We start from the raw sequence: 16,617 nt of genomic DNA, 5'->3' as shown, positions 1-16,617 counted from the left end.
GTTCAGAAAATTGTTGTAGGTAGTTCTGTTAGAGCAAATACACCGAAGAATATTTTAATTCTGCAGGTGGATGTTGCTTGTAGAACCTGTGGCTTCAATACTGGCTATGAGTGAATAAAGTTGATTGGTTTAGTTTAACCAACATATACTTTTACATACGGTGATCTAGGTTTTAGTCTTCCGCTGTTGACTGTGTCATTGCAAGAGGTCTGTTACATGAAAATGAGTATTACTGAAGAGACATGAGATGATAAAAGCTGCCTGCTTTCTCTTGAATAAAGGAGGAGTAATTCACCCAGAAGTAAACCAGAAGGCAGTTGGAAAAGTAATCAAAATTAAATTACTATTCATTATGTTGCTGCCAAACACATGGCTTTTCTCAGCATTTAGGCATATATTTGTGGTACTTTGTCACAATTTGGCAGACAGGAATATAAGCTAGTAGTTTTTTGTCAGAGTTAAAATTCATAATACTGCTGTCTGAGAGTAGCATTGAGGTGTTTTGTTCTTTCTAGTTTTCTTTGCTATTAAATAAGCAGGTAGTGAGTGTGAAACGCAAGTGACTATTCTTGCTAATGACTGAATAACTATAATATAGTAGTAATCCTCTGCTAAATAAATACTGTCTTTGCCTCTGCTAAATAAATAGAAGCCTCTGGTCTTCTACTTTGAAATCTGTACCTTCAAGTGGTAAATTTACTTCTCTTTAGCACCTTACAAAAGGATGACATTAGCAACCTTGGTAAGGTCTTGACTATGCAATTAGCATAAGAATTGGGAGAAAGCACAATGTATTCATGAAACATATATTAACTCACTAGTAAATGACTTTTAGAGCCTTGTTCAATTATAGCATAACTCTCAAAGTGCATCCCTGAGGAAGAAAATATAATTGCCAAATATATGTAGCTAATATGATCGGTCAAGTGCCGTTCTCAGGAAGTGAAATACTAGTATGAGTGAAACCCGAAGAGGAGCCTAAAGCAAATCTACACTGGTAGATACAAAGCTTTTCAGTTCATCCCTTCCCAGGTTCTGATTGCCCACACTGCATAAATGCCATTTTGCTCCCCAGCAAACCAGCTATTTCCATTTTGAGCTGAAACCTGACTGTGATGCTGTGGTGTACTCCAGGGAACATGTGTGATAGGCAGCCTGAATGGGACCAAGCCACGTTTGATGCCCTCCAAGGTCCTTCAGCTCCGTCTAGGGCTCTGAAACACACAAAATTCTCTACACATCTTCCTGCTACCCCAGGGCAAGTAACATGCAATGTCATAGAAGTGACAATGCAATAGAAGTACCGCTCGGATGGGCTGGGACAGCCCTCGCATCTGCATCAAAAAAATGTAGAAAAATAATAAATTAGGTTTTTAGATCATAATCAAGAATTGAGCCAAGTGCTGTGCATGATTTTTAGTAGGGTAAGTGTAGTGTTAGTAAAGGGCTAAACGAACAAATCTTTGATTTCTTCTGAACCTGAGGAGATAAACAAAAGAGTTGGGAAGAACAAGATTGTGGTTTTTGCTTCAGACCATGACAGCTAGAGCTGAAACAGGAAAAATACCTCCTTTCTGAAGGAAGTAAGGCCTATACAAAAGCACTGAATTCTTGGCCCTGAGTATGATGCCTGTTTTCTCTCTAACGTGCAGGTCTGTCCTTGGCAGTTTCAGCGTTATCCTTTTTCCTAAAGGTTGCTTGTGGTAGCAGGCTTGGGAGGAATATGAACCAATATATGCTGATGTCCAGCCTACTGTAGCTAGATGGTTTTCTGTCCTAAACTAAAGCTTTGAATCGAATATCTGCATATAACAGTGCAGTGCAGATGAGCTGGAATTATTTCACTGCTTTCTCTTCCATCTGAGCTCTGCTAAAACTGCTGTTGCTATAGCAAAGATCTCTTTGTGTTTCCTTTGTGGACACAGGCTGCAAACATGTTTTTAACATTAAATATGCATCTCATTGAAATGCATTTTATTATAGTTCTTGCTGATTACTTAAACTTTATCATAAAATGAATTTCATTTCCACAGGGTTCCATAAACATCAGTGGTCTTTTAGTCAGGATCTACACTGTGATAATAAAGACATGCTCACCTCAACAGGGTTGTACTGGTATATAAGCCTTTTATTAATAACAGTAAAGAGATATATAGTAGAATGCATCCTCTACGGATGCCAGGATACAAAAACTTGTTAACTGTCCTTTAAAATAAATTAACACACCTGTAATTAAAGAACGAAAAAGAATTTGTATTCCTAATGTATTATGATATTGTCATTGATTTAGGCAGGACTAAGGACACTTCATGATATTGGCCCTGAAATACGCCGAGCTATATCCTGTGACTTGCAAGATGATGAACCAGAGGAAAACAATCCAGAGGAGGAGGAAGATGTTTATAAAGTAATGTCAGAACACAGCTATGTGAATTGTTTTATCGTATAATTTGAGATTAAAGAATGAGCTTATCCCTGAATATGGAATAATAATAATAATAATAAATCTCCCCTCAAATCAGCACAATATAAGTATTTTATAAATAAGTATATTTTATGTATATCTATATCTATAAAAATGGTATTACCAGGACACTTGCACATCATCATAAATTTAGGACGAAGTTCCTGCAGGGTGATTCTCCTGCCCCTAATTCTTTCTCACTAATTCTTATTTTTTTCTTAGGCAAATCCTAAGAAAAGGTATGAACCTTGCCATCTCAAATTTTGATAGTGGCAAGGTTTAAAATTGCAAGTGTCTTAACTTCTGCAGTGGTAGATAGGAAGAAGAGAATGAAATTCTGTGCAGCCGAACTACAACAGACACAGAGCTGCGTATTTTAAAACGAATGCCTGTAATTACACAGCAGTCAACTAAATATAAATGCCATTTCCAATTTCCTGTGAGGGATATCAATAAGAATCAATCAGAAAAAAAGATTAGTTTTCCTCTTTTACTCTATAGATATTCAGTCTAATGGTGAACACATGAAGTTGGTGTTATAATCAGGAGCAATCTGCAAACCATTTGTCAGCCAGCAAGAAAACTTAATTTTTCACAAGCATTTCAGAAGAAGCAGATGTAAAAGCATGCTTCTGCAGTAATTATGTCAGAAGCCCCATAGCTTGCTACTGTCCTTTGCAGAAAAGGAGGATGAGGCACTGGAGACAGTGCTGCAGCTACCATCAGTAGATGCATTTCTCTGCCAACCATCATTACCTCCTGTCTTCCCTAGATTGAGCTTCAAGACAGACTGCTGTCATCCAGGACCCACACCTGGCTAGACAGGGAGGCTACATAATCTGGGTCTGATGTAAAGAGAGAGCTGCATGTCACAGTCATAACTTAGCACTTCATTCTCTCTTTCACCATCCATTACACTCTCTCAGGGCTGATAAAGAGTTACTACTCTTTCTCGTACCTCTGCAAGGTGAAAGAATGGAAGCACTAAAGCTTAACGTTACCTACTTGAGATACGCTTGCAAGCTGTTGCATGGCACTCCATCCTGTCTGAGTGATGCCTGTTGCAAACTGATGCTCTGGGAGAATAGGAGAGAATTCCACCAAAGTGTTCTCAAAAATTGAGCAGACACGTCCCTTTCTAAGGAAGTTGGTGCATGTTCATGTATGGGGAATCTAGGTTTCTCCTGCATAATAAAATGTGGAGAAAGCCAGATGTCACATTTAGTTGTACGGAAAAAGAATAATGATCACAGCATAATGTTGACTTGACTCTGAAAGGCAAATATTGTCATTATCACAATCACACCTCTATCACTTCAGGAGACCCCATCTGAAGCATCATAAAATTAGAAAGAAAAATCACACATTATTTGAATTGCTACTTTGTGTGCATGTAGGAGAGAAAAGTTACCACTGTCAACAATATGTTCTGTTAAGGTATCTGATGTAATTTTTTTCTTTCTCTTCCCCTAAAACAGAGGAATGGTGCCCTCTTTGGCAACCATATAAACCATATTAGCAGTGACAGACGAGATTCATTTCAACAGATCAACACCACACACCGTCCCTTACATGTTCAGAGGCCTTCAATTCCATCTGCAAGTGAGACTGAGAAAAATATATATCCTCAGGCAGGAAATTCTGTATACCACAATCATCATCATCACAACTCAGTAGCAAAGCAAGTTCCAAACTCAACCAATGCCAATCTCAATAATGCCAACGTGTCCAAAGTTCATGGAAAACACACAAATTTTGGAAATCACGAGCATAGATCTGAAAACGGCTACCATTCCTACTCCAGAACTGATCATGAGAAACGTAGAAGGCCAAGCAGTAGGAGGTAAACTTACAAATATGTATTTGCTTTTAAATAAATTTATATATTATAAATACACTATAAGAAAACTTATGCTACATGAAATTAATTCATATATTTAGCTTCATTTCTGTTGCCTACTGATGTGTGAAATGTATTTGAAACATAGCTCTGATGTATGGGAAACATATATAACTTTAATAAGGTTTGAAAGTAGTAGTTTTTAAAGTGAAATGATTAGTCACAGAATGCACACTGTAATCACCAATGAATTTCTCTGAACTACCTGATTTTAAAATATCTTTCTCCTTATTTTCATGGCTTACCTGGATAGAACCCGCTACTATGAAACATATATTAGGTGAGTTGATATTGTTCTGATATAATTAAAGAGGACAAAGTAGTTTCTTTCCCCCTCTTCTTCCCCCCCCCTTCCTTTTTCTTCTTTTTTTTTTTAAAGCAGTACAATTTCCAAAATTAACTGTATGATAATGCATATGATGAATAACTTAAGTGATGATTTTTAAGTCAGATTTTCCACTGCCTGTTCTAAAAGGATAAACCTCTGGTAAAGTTCAAAATTATGCAAGCCCTTTTAAAAGTCCAGGCAGGTTTGTCCCGTTTTCAACAGACAAAAGATCACACCTAATGGTAGCCTTTGTTTAAAACTGACTTGCAAAGACTGGAAAACCCACTGGCTTTAGCTTTTATAAATATTAATGTGTACAGTTCTGTTTATGGGGGACCCAAAATCTTTACTGGTCTGAATGTTTTCTAAGGCAACTTTTTAAAATAGGTTATATTGTGTTATTTGAAGTGCATTGCTGTTTTTAACATCTAGATTTGCACATCCGTTTCTGATTTTTCTTGGAATACCTCAGTGAGTGCTCCTTAATATTTTAGCCATTTGGCAACCTCAGTCATTTGAGAGAAGCTGTGTTTCTTCAAAGTACTCTGAATCTATATTTTGTAAAAATGTCTTAAAAATATTTGACTTCATTGAGCATTCCCATATTAACTCTTTTAATGGGGATGGAAATAAAGGGAGGTCATCTTTAAGGAACAGATAAAATAGTCATGTTCTGAACTGTAGTTCTACGCAATTTACTATAACACCATGTTCTGACAACAGGACAGTCGTTAATGCTTGTCTGTTTTTTTTTCTGGGAAGCATATTAAATGAACTGTGTATAAAATATACAATATGTGTTTTATATTAATATAAAAAATATAATTATTTGTTTGCTACTTACAGATCTGACTCTGGTGATGGGCGTCGACCTACTATTTGCCGTGAAGAACGTGAAGTTCAAGACTATTGCAATGATGATCATTATTTGGGAGAGCAGGAATATTTTAGTGGAGAAGAATATTATGAGGAAGACAGTATGTTGTCAGGAAGCAGGTGAGGATATTTGTTAAAATGGGAAAAATATTTCAATAAATTAGGTACATATCTGTAAAGGCTTCACTAAGCACACTTATACGGAAAATTCTCTCATGAAGTTAATACTCTGCAACTGCCGGCAAGTGAAACGGTGACTAGGAATAGTGTGTGTACAAAACATCTTTCGTATTGGGCATCATGTGCTGACTCCAGCAAAACTTCTGTACCAAATTCAAAGGAAAGCACAAAGTTCCTTTGAACTGAGTATAAACTAGACAGTGCATAAACAAAGAAGCATTTCATTTATAAATAAAGCTTCACATACAATGGAAGAAGGATCAAGCTAAGAGAGAGGAACCTTTAGAAATAGTTTTCTTCTTTTAATTTAACTTAAAAAGAAAGGTGAAACTGGTAAACTATGGACTGAGATCATAAGGTAGTACTAGCTGGACCAATAAAGAATTGGATGACTTCCCTTTGAAAATTCTCATTATACCTTTTTATTAATAATCCTCCTCTTGTACTGTTTTTTATCTCCTTAGTACAAACACTGTCATAACTGTCCTGGCCTTAATGTGTTTGGAATAGATGTTTTTTAAGGTTTATCCATAAGCTTTACAGAAATGCCATCAATTGAATTTTAGTCAACTGCTAGCATTTCTTACAAAATTTATACTGCTGCATAATGTCCAAATCTGTATTAATCTGAGGCTCCTTGCTGTAATTACAGAGTTCTAGTTTTACGACCTGGCTTCTCCTTTTTCTAACTCATTTCTGTCTTCTCCAGCCAAAACTTGGAATAGTATCCTAGTTAATTAGAGTATTTCTGCCCAGTAGTGTTCTTTAAGAACTCTTGCCTGATACTGTGTATTTAACTACTGTGATCTTTGCATTCAATATCTTAATTTCAGATTTAAGAAGAAAAGGCCTTGATTTAATTCTGGTAAATTTAAGCTTTTCTCTGCAATTTTATTTCACACAGTTTCTCCAGAAATGGACTGGGGTGGGTTTTTCTAATTTTGGAACAGTGGCTCCCAAGTTATACGGCTTGGAACATTACCAGATTAGTTTGATTTGAGCACTGTGCCATTGGCCTCAGGCAGGGATGGCTTCAGCAACAAGGCAGGTCCTAACTTTACATTAGGATTGCTCCTGTACATAAATAATAGGTTTCCAGCTGTTCAGGCAATCATTGGTTGCTCCTTTGGGAAGAAGTCCTGATATTCCTGATTTAGTCTTTAAAATGTGAGACTGTTCCAGTGTTTTCTGACTATCAACCTGTCATGGAACAGAACCTATATTTGATAATACTGAAAGGTTTCCTATTTGAAAAAAAAAAAAATTGCACCTTTTCCCCAAATATCTCATGACTTTTTTTTAATTCCATAATATTCACCTTCTCATTCTGGTGTAGAAAGACATATGCATTTATAAGATCTTGAGTAGATTGTGTTCATCTTCCTTACAATAGCTATGTTTCCCGTCTGCTGAATAAATTCAGTAACTTCTCAAAAATATCCTCCACTTCTGTCAATAAATTTTTATTTAGAAGTCCAGCCCAGAAGTAGAGGAATTTATTGCCATTTTATCTTAGATCCATAAGTGCCTATGCACAAGTGCCAGACATGCTTAATTCTCCTCCTCTTCTACTCACTGTCTTTGCCATCTGAATTCTGGCAAGATCGGTACCGTAATCTGCATCTTATTGATTTGCGTAAAAGCTAAGATTTGCATGAAAGCTAAATTTTACAGTATTCTCAGGTTGCTAATTTTTTGATATGATAATTACAGTCACATAACACCCTTCCAAGATTTGATTTTCGACAAGAGAAGTATCCAGAATGTAAAAGGCTTAATTCCGTTCTCTGAGTTTCTGTGCTCCACATGTTACCCAGGGTTCACAAGAGTGCATGGCAGTAGAACAGAGTATTTTTATTTTTCTTTAAGCAACGTACAACTGAGGTCCTACATTTTAGCCTGTACTGGTAAGAATAACTTCATTGAAAATATAATTCGATAAAAATTTCACCTGAGGACTTACTATGTAACTATAGTGGTACCAAAGTGTATGCTCACTATCTCAAAATCAGTTTGCACACAGAAACTGCATTTTAAAATTGAGTCACGCAATTCTATAATGTAATGTTTGGTTACCTTGCTGGAGAAGGAGTAGTTTTGAAAATCTAGAGGAGATCTAATAGATTTACAGAAACTGACTGAAATAACATTTTCTTTATTATATTTTAAATGCAGGCATATATATGATTACCACTGTAGATATCACTGCCATGACTCAGATTTTGAAAGACCAAAAGGTTACCATCACCCACACGGTTTTTTTGAGGAAGATGATTCACAGATCTGTTATGATACAAAAAGATCTCCTAGGAGACGGCTGCTACCTCCAACACCAACACGTAAGTACATTAAGAACAATTTGTTTGCAAATCCAGAATTATTTAAATGCATTCAGACATGTTCCAGGTTTAAAAGGCTTCTTTCTCACTTGGATTTCAATTATTTCTTGATTACTGTTGCTAGTGGATTATTGTGTATGGCAGAAATATCTAGCCATCCTGAGAGATTGCTCAGAGAATCTATGGATCTTAGCTTACAAGTCCGTCTTTCTAATATTTCTTGCCTCACTCATCCAATAATATTGAAATAACAAATTCAATTGCCAGTTTTAACTTGATTTGATAAATGAAGAAAGAGCAAGGTAGAATGCAGCAGTAGTTTGCTCTGAAACTTTGCCCAGAGGGTTTCAGTCCCTGTGCCCTTCATTCACACCTACAGCTGCGCAGTGTTGCTGTGAGTCAGAGCCACTGTCTCTCCAGCCACTCACCTGCTGGCACTTCCCATCCCTTAACAGTCAGGCTGCTTAATGACACTGTAATCAGTGCCATTTACATCTTTACCTCCTACTGTTTTAGTAAACACTAGAGTCGGAAGTAGGATAGCTTTCAGGAAAAAGAGAACCAAGAGTGAGCTTAATGGTGCTTTGGTTTTGGTGTTTTTTTCCTTAAAGTGCCTTTAGCTTTTTAACACGAGTTTCTAAAGTCCCTGTGAAAAATAAAAGTGTTATCCTAATCCAAGTACCTTATTTCAGATTGACATTTGTACTTTATTTTGCCATCTCAGGAACAATGCTTAAGATTCTGTTTCTTCTCAGGGAGAAAATGATTCAATTTATAGACTGAATTAGTGTTGCCAACTGATTTTTTTTTAACCTGTTTCTTTAATTTTTTCTCCTCCTTAGATCTTTCCTTTGGGTTCTCCTTATCTCAAGCACAATATTGCTTTACCTGCATTTCTAAAAGGTCTCATGCTTATCTTGTAATTTTGGTTTTCTATGTTCCAGGCCATACTGCAGAGATTAGCAGTGCTAATCCTCTGATGAAACTAGGCACACACTCAAAACTCTTGGATTTGGGTCTTTAACCTCTGACACTTCACAGAGAGGAAGCACTTGGCGTTTTGAAGTGCAAAATAAACCTCTTTCTAGGGCTTTTCCTTGCTGGTGCACAAGAAACAACACTCACCTCCATGCAACCCCATCGTGTCTGTAAGAGTACTCTTAGGCACAGCCAGGTCTGTTACACGCTCTTTGGATGGTGCCATCTAACCAGTGCCATCCAGACAAGACAATACAGGATCATTTCTAGAAGAGTTTCCACATTTTGTTTGCTATCAGGTGGATTGGCTTTCTAGCAAAACCAGAGTTGTCTTTCATTCTGGTGATGCTAGCAGCCAGAGTCACAGTCCGTTTATCTGTGGAAGTATGACTGTAAGGACCCCGTGGGTGGGAAAATGGGTTTCAGTCCTTTCCTGTCTCAGACACCCTAAAGAAATTGCAGGTATAGATTTAAAAAATAAAAGTGTTTCAGGGACAAGTGTAGTGGGATCATTATACAAAGTCTGAGGTAGTCTTGGATTGTTTAAAGCTACAGAAAGCTCTAGTAAAGGGCAGCAGTAAAATATATTATTATATAATAAAGGCAACATTCTTCAGCAATACTGTCAGTGCTGGATCCTCACTTTTGGCACTTGGCTCCTTATGACAAGACTAGTAATGCTCTCTGCTATTTGGCTTTCTGACCTTAAGGGGCACAGATGGAAAATGTAGAAAGGATGCGAGTCTTGCAATATAGAGAGTAAATAACTCAGATGAATGATAGTGAAATGTACAGAAAGCTGCTAGCTCTCTTCCTGTAGCAGAAGGAAAGGACAGCAAAGGGGAGACTGTGAAAAGAGACTCCTGTACAACTTTCTGCAAGCTTTTCTGGTAGCAGAGGAATTTTAAGCCAAAGAAATAGGTGGATGCTTTGCATATCCATTCCATACACTGCAGGAGAACAACGTTCTTACAAAAATCCCCTGGGGTCTTCCCGTGGAAGTGTTGCAAGGGGAGGGTTGAAGGCTTCCTGTGACTGCAGCCTTTGGGATTCATTTAACTTTTCTGGTAAAGTTTTGATGACAGTATTAAGCAGACGTTTCTTTAGAGGGAGCTTACACTTTTTATCTCCTGTACAAGAGACTAGATAAATATACTAGGTAAGAGGGTATTTGATATCCTAGGATAACAGGATCTAGTTTTTATCTAAGTTGCATAAGGATTATGTAGCAAGTCCTTTGACTTACACCAGTAAAATGTCACAAGAGCACTGTCTGGCCTCCTGTCATAACCATTTATTTAATGTTCAGCAATACAGTTGAGAAATTTTAGAGGCTCTGTATTTCAGCAGATTTTAAAAGAAGCTCAAACCTATTATTTGTAACTAGTGTATGGGCTGTTTCGCCTTGGGAGGAAGCCTTGATGTTCTCATGTAAAGAAAGAAAAAAGAAAAGAAGAAAAAAAGAATGTGCAACATTGCACTAAAGAGTTTCTGCTAGCATCTGGATTCAGTCCATGTTAAAGTAAAATATAGTGCCTTGTCTGAGTACTGTAGTTAGTAAATTGAGCTCTGTGCTAAGCTTTCTAGAGGTTTCTATACCAAAATCATCACCACAGTATTTCAGCAGCTTCCAGAAGTGTACTGAGAAATGATTAAGACGTTCTTTCAGACCCTTTCCTAGGGAGAAGCATGTGCAAATAAATGTCTTGTTTTGGATGAGGAAACTTTTTGGTTGACTTTTTATGTGTTTTGGTATTGGGACATTTAGCATTTTTTAGGATCGGGAGCTAAGGCTTACATTCCTGCATTTGGATTTACCATAGAGACAATGGAAAGAGATTCAAAGTTTGCATTAAGTGGACTGAATCACCTCCTGGAGGTGCCCATTTTAGTCTAACGGCTCTTTAAGAAACCTTGATTGTTAGTATCCAGCATTAAGTGCCTAGTGATAACTATGAGGAATCCTAAGTCTATGCACTTAACTCCTCAATTCTGTTCGCAAAATTCTTGGTGCTGGGAAAAAAGATAACAAGAATAGTTTCAGTAAGTTTCAAGAGAGCACAATTTTGTATCATTGCTTTGTAAAGTCAGGTTCTTTCTGGTGTTCCACTATGATGCTCACAGCTGTGAGGACGTTATCTGTTCAGTGTCCAGGCTTTGTTCACACTGAAGCTGACACAGAGGAATGATACCCATGCGCTGCTTCCCATTGTTCCACAGGCTTTCACGGAGGCCAGCTGAAACATTTCCACATCAGCCAAACATCTTGATCCAGTTTAGATTTCTATTTTTTCCTTTCTAGTATTTACATGAATAATAACAGCATACATAACAGCAGAGACCATGGCCTATCATTGTCATAAGTAACAGAAATTGACAATCAGTAAACTTTGACTTGGATATGGTTTTTCATATTGCACATTGCTTCCAAGGAACTGGGGATTTGGTATTTCCTTTGGGAAGTCTGGTTCATTAAAATGTTTAAAACCACGGGAAGGAAAGATGAAGCTCTTTGTAACTGTTCACAGCAGTTTACAGCAAAACTCTGAACTTCAGTCAGTGTCTGAACCAGTCTGCTGCGTAACACAAGCTTGCTTTGTGGAAACAGTTTCAAATTCTGTCACGTTAGGCTGCTCACCTGGCTTCTACCTAGTACTGCATTTGTTCGTATGATGAATCTATCCTTTATCTTACAACCAGTTGCTTGCTTCTGTTAGCACAACTTACTTCTTACTGGGGGCTATGTTTTTATTTGTGTGATAGTTGACTCACACTGGAATTCTGGAAAAGTATTTTATTTTCCTAATGAATTATGGTTTCCCTGTAGCAAATAGACGATCTTCCTTTAACTTTGAATGCCTCCGCCGACAAAGTAGTCAAGATGACATACCACTCTCTCCTAATTTCCACCATCGCACTGCTTTACCACTTCACTTAATGCAACAGCAGGTAAACACAAAATCTTATTTAACTAATAATGAATTACATCTTTCCAGCTTCTGTACTGTACTTCTGACTTTCATTGTTGTTTGAAGCAGTGCTAGTGTATTTTGTAGTTTGCCTGTGCATGACTTCTAGGCCAAGTGTAGGCCTGCAGTTGCTAGACATGAGGCTTCTCAAACATTGACCTTCTACAAAACACTGAAAAGGAACAGTCTGCCCCTATGAGTCTCTTAAGTGTCCACAAAGAGTCAGGATGCCCTAAGGACTTTTGACTAGGACAGCATAATATGGCAACTGTCTATTAATCTTTGCCTATGCAGTTACTCAGCACCACTTGTGAGAATTTGCAAGCACAACATAGACATCTTCCAAGGCTCAATGCCCAGCTCTGACATGGCCCTGAGAAGATGGCAATTTCCATTGCCTAGAGACACCATCCAGAATGTTTGGAAAATGCTGACAGCTTCCTATCCTGTCCCTACAGGACAGAAGGAATGTTTCTATACTTTGCTTTCTTTGTTTAATGTATTGTATAAGCAATTATTTTTCTTTATTAATGCTAACACCAAGATTTTGTGATCCAAGTAATAATAGAAAAAATGCCATTTTATCCTGTCAATTTACCAATTTCAGTCCTGTTCCTCCTTTACATGACCATTAAACATCAGAAAACATTAACTTTGCGTAGCTGCTGCCTGAACAATTGGTTTGAACTAGCTGCTGAAATGAGACCTGAGTATGACTGACCATTTGAAATCACTAACTTCCAAAATTCCTCCCCTTACCAGGTCATGGCTGTTGCAGGTCTGGATTCCAGCAAAGCTCATAAACATTCACCAAGTCGTTCAACGCGTTCCTGGGCTACCCCACCTGCAACCCCTCCCAACAGGGACCGTACTCCGTATTACACACCTCTGATCCAGGTTGATAGGACTGAATCTACAGAGCATATGAATGGTAGCCTGCCTTCCTTGCATAGGAGCTCATGGTACACAGATGACCCCGATATTTCCTACCGAACATTTACACCAGCCAATTTAACTGTACCTAATGACTTTAGGCATAAACATAGTGACAAACAGAGGAGTGCAGACAGTTTGGTAGAAGCGGTAAGTATTACAGAAACCTCTGAAGTACCCAAAAGTGTCTGTCTGTTCAGGTTTTGTGTTAACTTGAAAAAGCATATAAATCAGTTCACATTATCTCTCTGAAAACGTGGCATTTTCAGTTTCAAAGCCCTAAACTGGTTTTAGGTAAAGACAGGGGAACTTACTTGTAGTTGTCATGTAGTAAACGATTTCTACTGAATCCAAATTTTAACATTAATATGTTAGAGAACTTTAGAGATTTCAAAGAGATTTGAAATTTAAGTTTTCTAGATGAGGATCAGTTATGAAGTGTCCTTCCACAATGGCTGATAGGGAAGAGATGATGCATATGCCTGTTCTCTCTGTTGTTTCTATAGAAATATATCACCATTTTTGCAGTAATCTGAATAAAAGATCAAGAACTCATTCATAGAGTGTACTAAATGCAGAGAGGTGAATAACAACTGCAAGGATTGATTTGCAGGTGTACTAAAGAATGTTAAGAATTCCCTTCTATATTAAAAAAGATTTGAGGCTAAAGAGTATATAGCATTTCTGAATCATAGTTACTGTTCTTGCTTCCATCTATCACTTCCTTTCCATTGCTATGAGCTAAACAATACACTTGGTTACATTTTATTTGCAAATGGGACTTCATCTTTCTTCCACATACTCTAAAGTACAGAAAATGTATCTAAAATTTTGTGTTTCATGCAATTGTTCTAATTGCACCATCTGACATATATTAATTGTTGTCTTTAGTATATCAGCCTGATGATGATGTTTATCAAAGACTACTCCCAAATTTCTAAAGAGAAAAGTCAGACGTATTGCATTATCAGTTACATTATCACATAACTGATACAGTGTGGTTTGGAGCCATTGATTTGATTGTTCTTTACACATAGAGTTTTGCTGTGGGTTGCTGTAGTGATTCAGCATGGGGTTTCTAGTATTTCTACAAATGAGAAACGTTGTTATGACCTGTCTGTTCTCCTGTAATTCCATTGTATATCTCATTCTCTCCCCTCCATCTGCCAGGTACTTATATCTGAAGGCCTAGGAAGGTATGCAAAGGACCCTAAGTTTGTTTCAGCTACAAAACACGAGATTGCTGATGCATGTGACATGACTATTGATGAGATGGAAAGTGCAGCAAGTAATCTTCTCAATGGAAGCATTAGCAATGGGACCAATGGGGATATGTTTCCCATTTTAAGCAGACAAGATTATGAACTTCAAGATTTTGGTCCTGGCTACAGTGATGAAGAACCAGAAACGGGACGATATGAAGAAGATTTAGCTGATGAAATGATATGCATTACAAGCTTATAGTATTTAGCAAGGAAAATGATTCTAATAACAGGAAAAAGTGCCTCATAGTTTAAAGATGCTAGGCACTAGCTGGAGTGAATAACCAATCACGTTTTGTACAAGTGATGTCACACCTCAAGGAAGCCATAACTAATAAATTTATTATCTCCAGGTTGCCGAAATGTGATCAGAGCTGCAGTATGTGAAGTCTCCTCCCACAAAATCTTCAGTTCCTCTGTAGGAATAAGGTTATTTTGAAACCAAGCAGATTGTGACAATCAGTTTTTTTAGGGCTATAGCGGGATTCTGAGGTGTAATATCTTGCTTGTCTTTCAACCTTGTGCTGCTGTCCTTCATAGTAGAGCAGGATTTTGTCAATGAAAATGTCTGTATAAGTCCAGCACAAAATTGCGTGGGAAATAGCAACATGAGATGAGTGATGACAACCACTAATGTCATTACCTCAGTACTCAATAGCATATCAGCTATCTGTTGCATATCCATTCTAACATTGTTTTCAAACTTGCCTCCTGATTTCTTTTCTTAATGCTCTTCTAAAATACAGTTTGTCATGCTCTACCTGTTAGAGATCGTTGGAAAAAGAAGTTAAATAAATAATCTGTCATATGTAACACCAGTTTACATAGGAAAATATCATTCAGATAGTCTGTTTTATGACTATCACGTTAAGGGCAAAATATACTGGAATAATTGCATTCTTACTAATGCACTTGCAACCAGGTTATAGTAGAATTAGATAAGATAGTTTGCTAAAAATTATATAGTAGAAATTATTGTAAATGAATTGTAATATACAACGATTTGTATTTGTAAAGAGATGTTCTATATTTTGTAATTATTGTACCGTAATTGAACTGCAGCAATATTTATGGACCCTAATTATTGTAACTCTCCACAGAATTCTAGATAGAAGTATTTTTACTTGGAATATATAGATCTATAGCATAAATATTTAAATAGAGCCACCTCTCAGTGTAAATCTCTTTTTGGGATAAAGTGTCAAGATTGAACTTGGCAACAGAACAGATTTTTTTTTTTTTTTTTAATAATTGAGTCGAATTTCTCTGCATAAGGGATGCACAGTTGACTATTTACAGTCTTATACTTGGAAAGGTGAAAGATTTAAAGTTATTTTAACTTTTTTGATTGAAAAATAAGCTCTAATTTTATTTTTGTATTAATCCCATGCTAAAAATAAATATTAAAATCATTAAAAAATCGGCAAGTTCATGCCAGGGTATTACTGGTCATGAGACAATTAGTTTTGACAAAGTGTATTACCTACATACCCTACTTTGATAGGAAGCATCGTGGGCAGAAAAATATTTCATAGGTCAATGTAAACACTTTACTTCAGTACTACTTGCTCTGCTTGGAAAGAAAAGAAATATGATAAAATGATTATTCACAGAACCAAAAACCTTGATATAAGAAGTATACTATTTTATTGCCTCTACCTTTCTGTTGTTCTATGTGTACTGTTTCAAAGATTTATTTTTATGCAATCAAGAGAGGGCTTAGATATTGTTCACAATGCAGTAAAACCCTGAAATGTCTTTGAGGCTGAAACGACCTTGGAGGAAAATCAAAAACCACTGAAAGCTACTGTCTATTTTGTTAGCACTGGATAACAATGACTTGTTCTAACAAGTTATCTTATCAGGTTTTACCTGTAGTTCATATGCTAGATAGCAATCCAGTTCACATTTTTACAAATGTGATGTTTAAAACATGTCAATAAACATTTTGTACATAATGACAGTTTCCTATGAATAGCTTACAGACTTCCTCTGAAATCATTCTTATTTCAAATGCCAGGATAAGAACTTAAAGGTTTGTAAATTATTTCTTGACCTACATCATTTTGTATTAAAACAAATGCAAAATGTTCTTCAAAATAAAACTGTGTAATAATTTTATTACACTTGGGACTCCTTTTACTAATAGTTTTTCACCAAGAAGCTCCAAAAGTTAAATTCTGTTTGCATGGTTTGAAGAATGGGAGGGAATGTGTGGAATTTAGTCATCAGTCTACACTATCATAGCATGCAAGTCTTTTATGAATGAATGCTATTAACCAGAAAGTGATTAGAGTATTTATATGAAAAGGGCAACTATTACTCCCCTACTGTCTAGGGGATTATTACTTCCCTAGATACAGATCTATGGAAACAATTAGGAAAATC

General features: G+C 36.8%; 1 protein-coding gene across 20 annotated transcripts in view; it reads left to right on the top strand.

Moving 5' to 3' along the window:
• The window catches only part of CACNA1D (calcium voltage-gated channel subunit alpha1 D), a 238,207-nt gene extending 221,854 nt beyond the window's left edge, over window positions 1-16,353 (top strand). For 19 of the 20 annotated variants that reach the window (XM_069812325.1, XM_069812332.1, XM_069812330.1 and 16 more), the window contains 8 exons: window positions 2,291-2,407; window positions 3,943-4,307; window positions 4,618-4,644; window positions 5,539-5,688; window positions 7,924-8,087; window positions 11,893-12,014; window positions 12,797-13,117; window positions 14,138-16,353. In XM_069812325.1, the coding sequence (XP_069668426.1) occupies window positions 2,291-2,407; window positions 3,943-4,307; window positions 4,618-4,644; window positions 5,539-5,688; window positions 7,924-8,087; window positions 11,893-12,014; window positions 12,797-13,117; window positions 14,138-14,431 (1,560 nt within the window). In that variant the 3' untranslated portion in view covers window positions 14,432-16,353. The remainder of the gene's footprint in view (window positions 1-2,290; window positions 2,408-3,942; window positions 4,308-4,617; window positions 4,645-5,538; window positions 5,689-7,923; window positions 8,088-11,892; window positions 12,015-12,796; window positions 13,118-14,137) is intronic. The other variant, XM_069812331.1, reaches the window with a different exon arrangement.
• The last annotated feature ends 264 nt before the right edge of the window (window positions 16,354-16,617 follow it).

The sequence above is a fragment of the Haliaeetus albicilla genome, chromosome 24 (genome assembly GCF_947461875.1).
Source record: "Haliaeetus albicilla chromosome 24, bHalAlb1.1, whole genome shotgun sequence".
NCBI lineage: Eukaryota > Metazoa > Chordata > Aves > Accipitriformes > Accipitridae > Haliaeetus > Haliaeetus albicilla.
The sequence above is the reverse complement of the archived record's forward strand: the minus strand, read 5'-3'. Positions and strand labels throughout refer to the sequence as shown.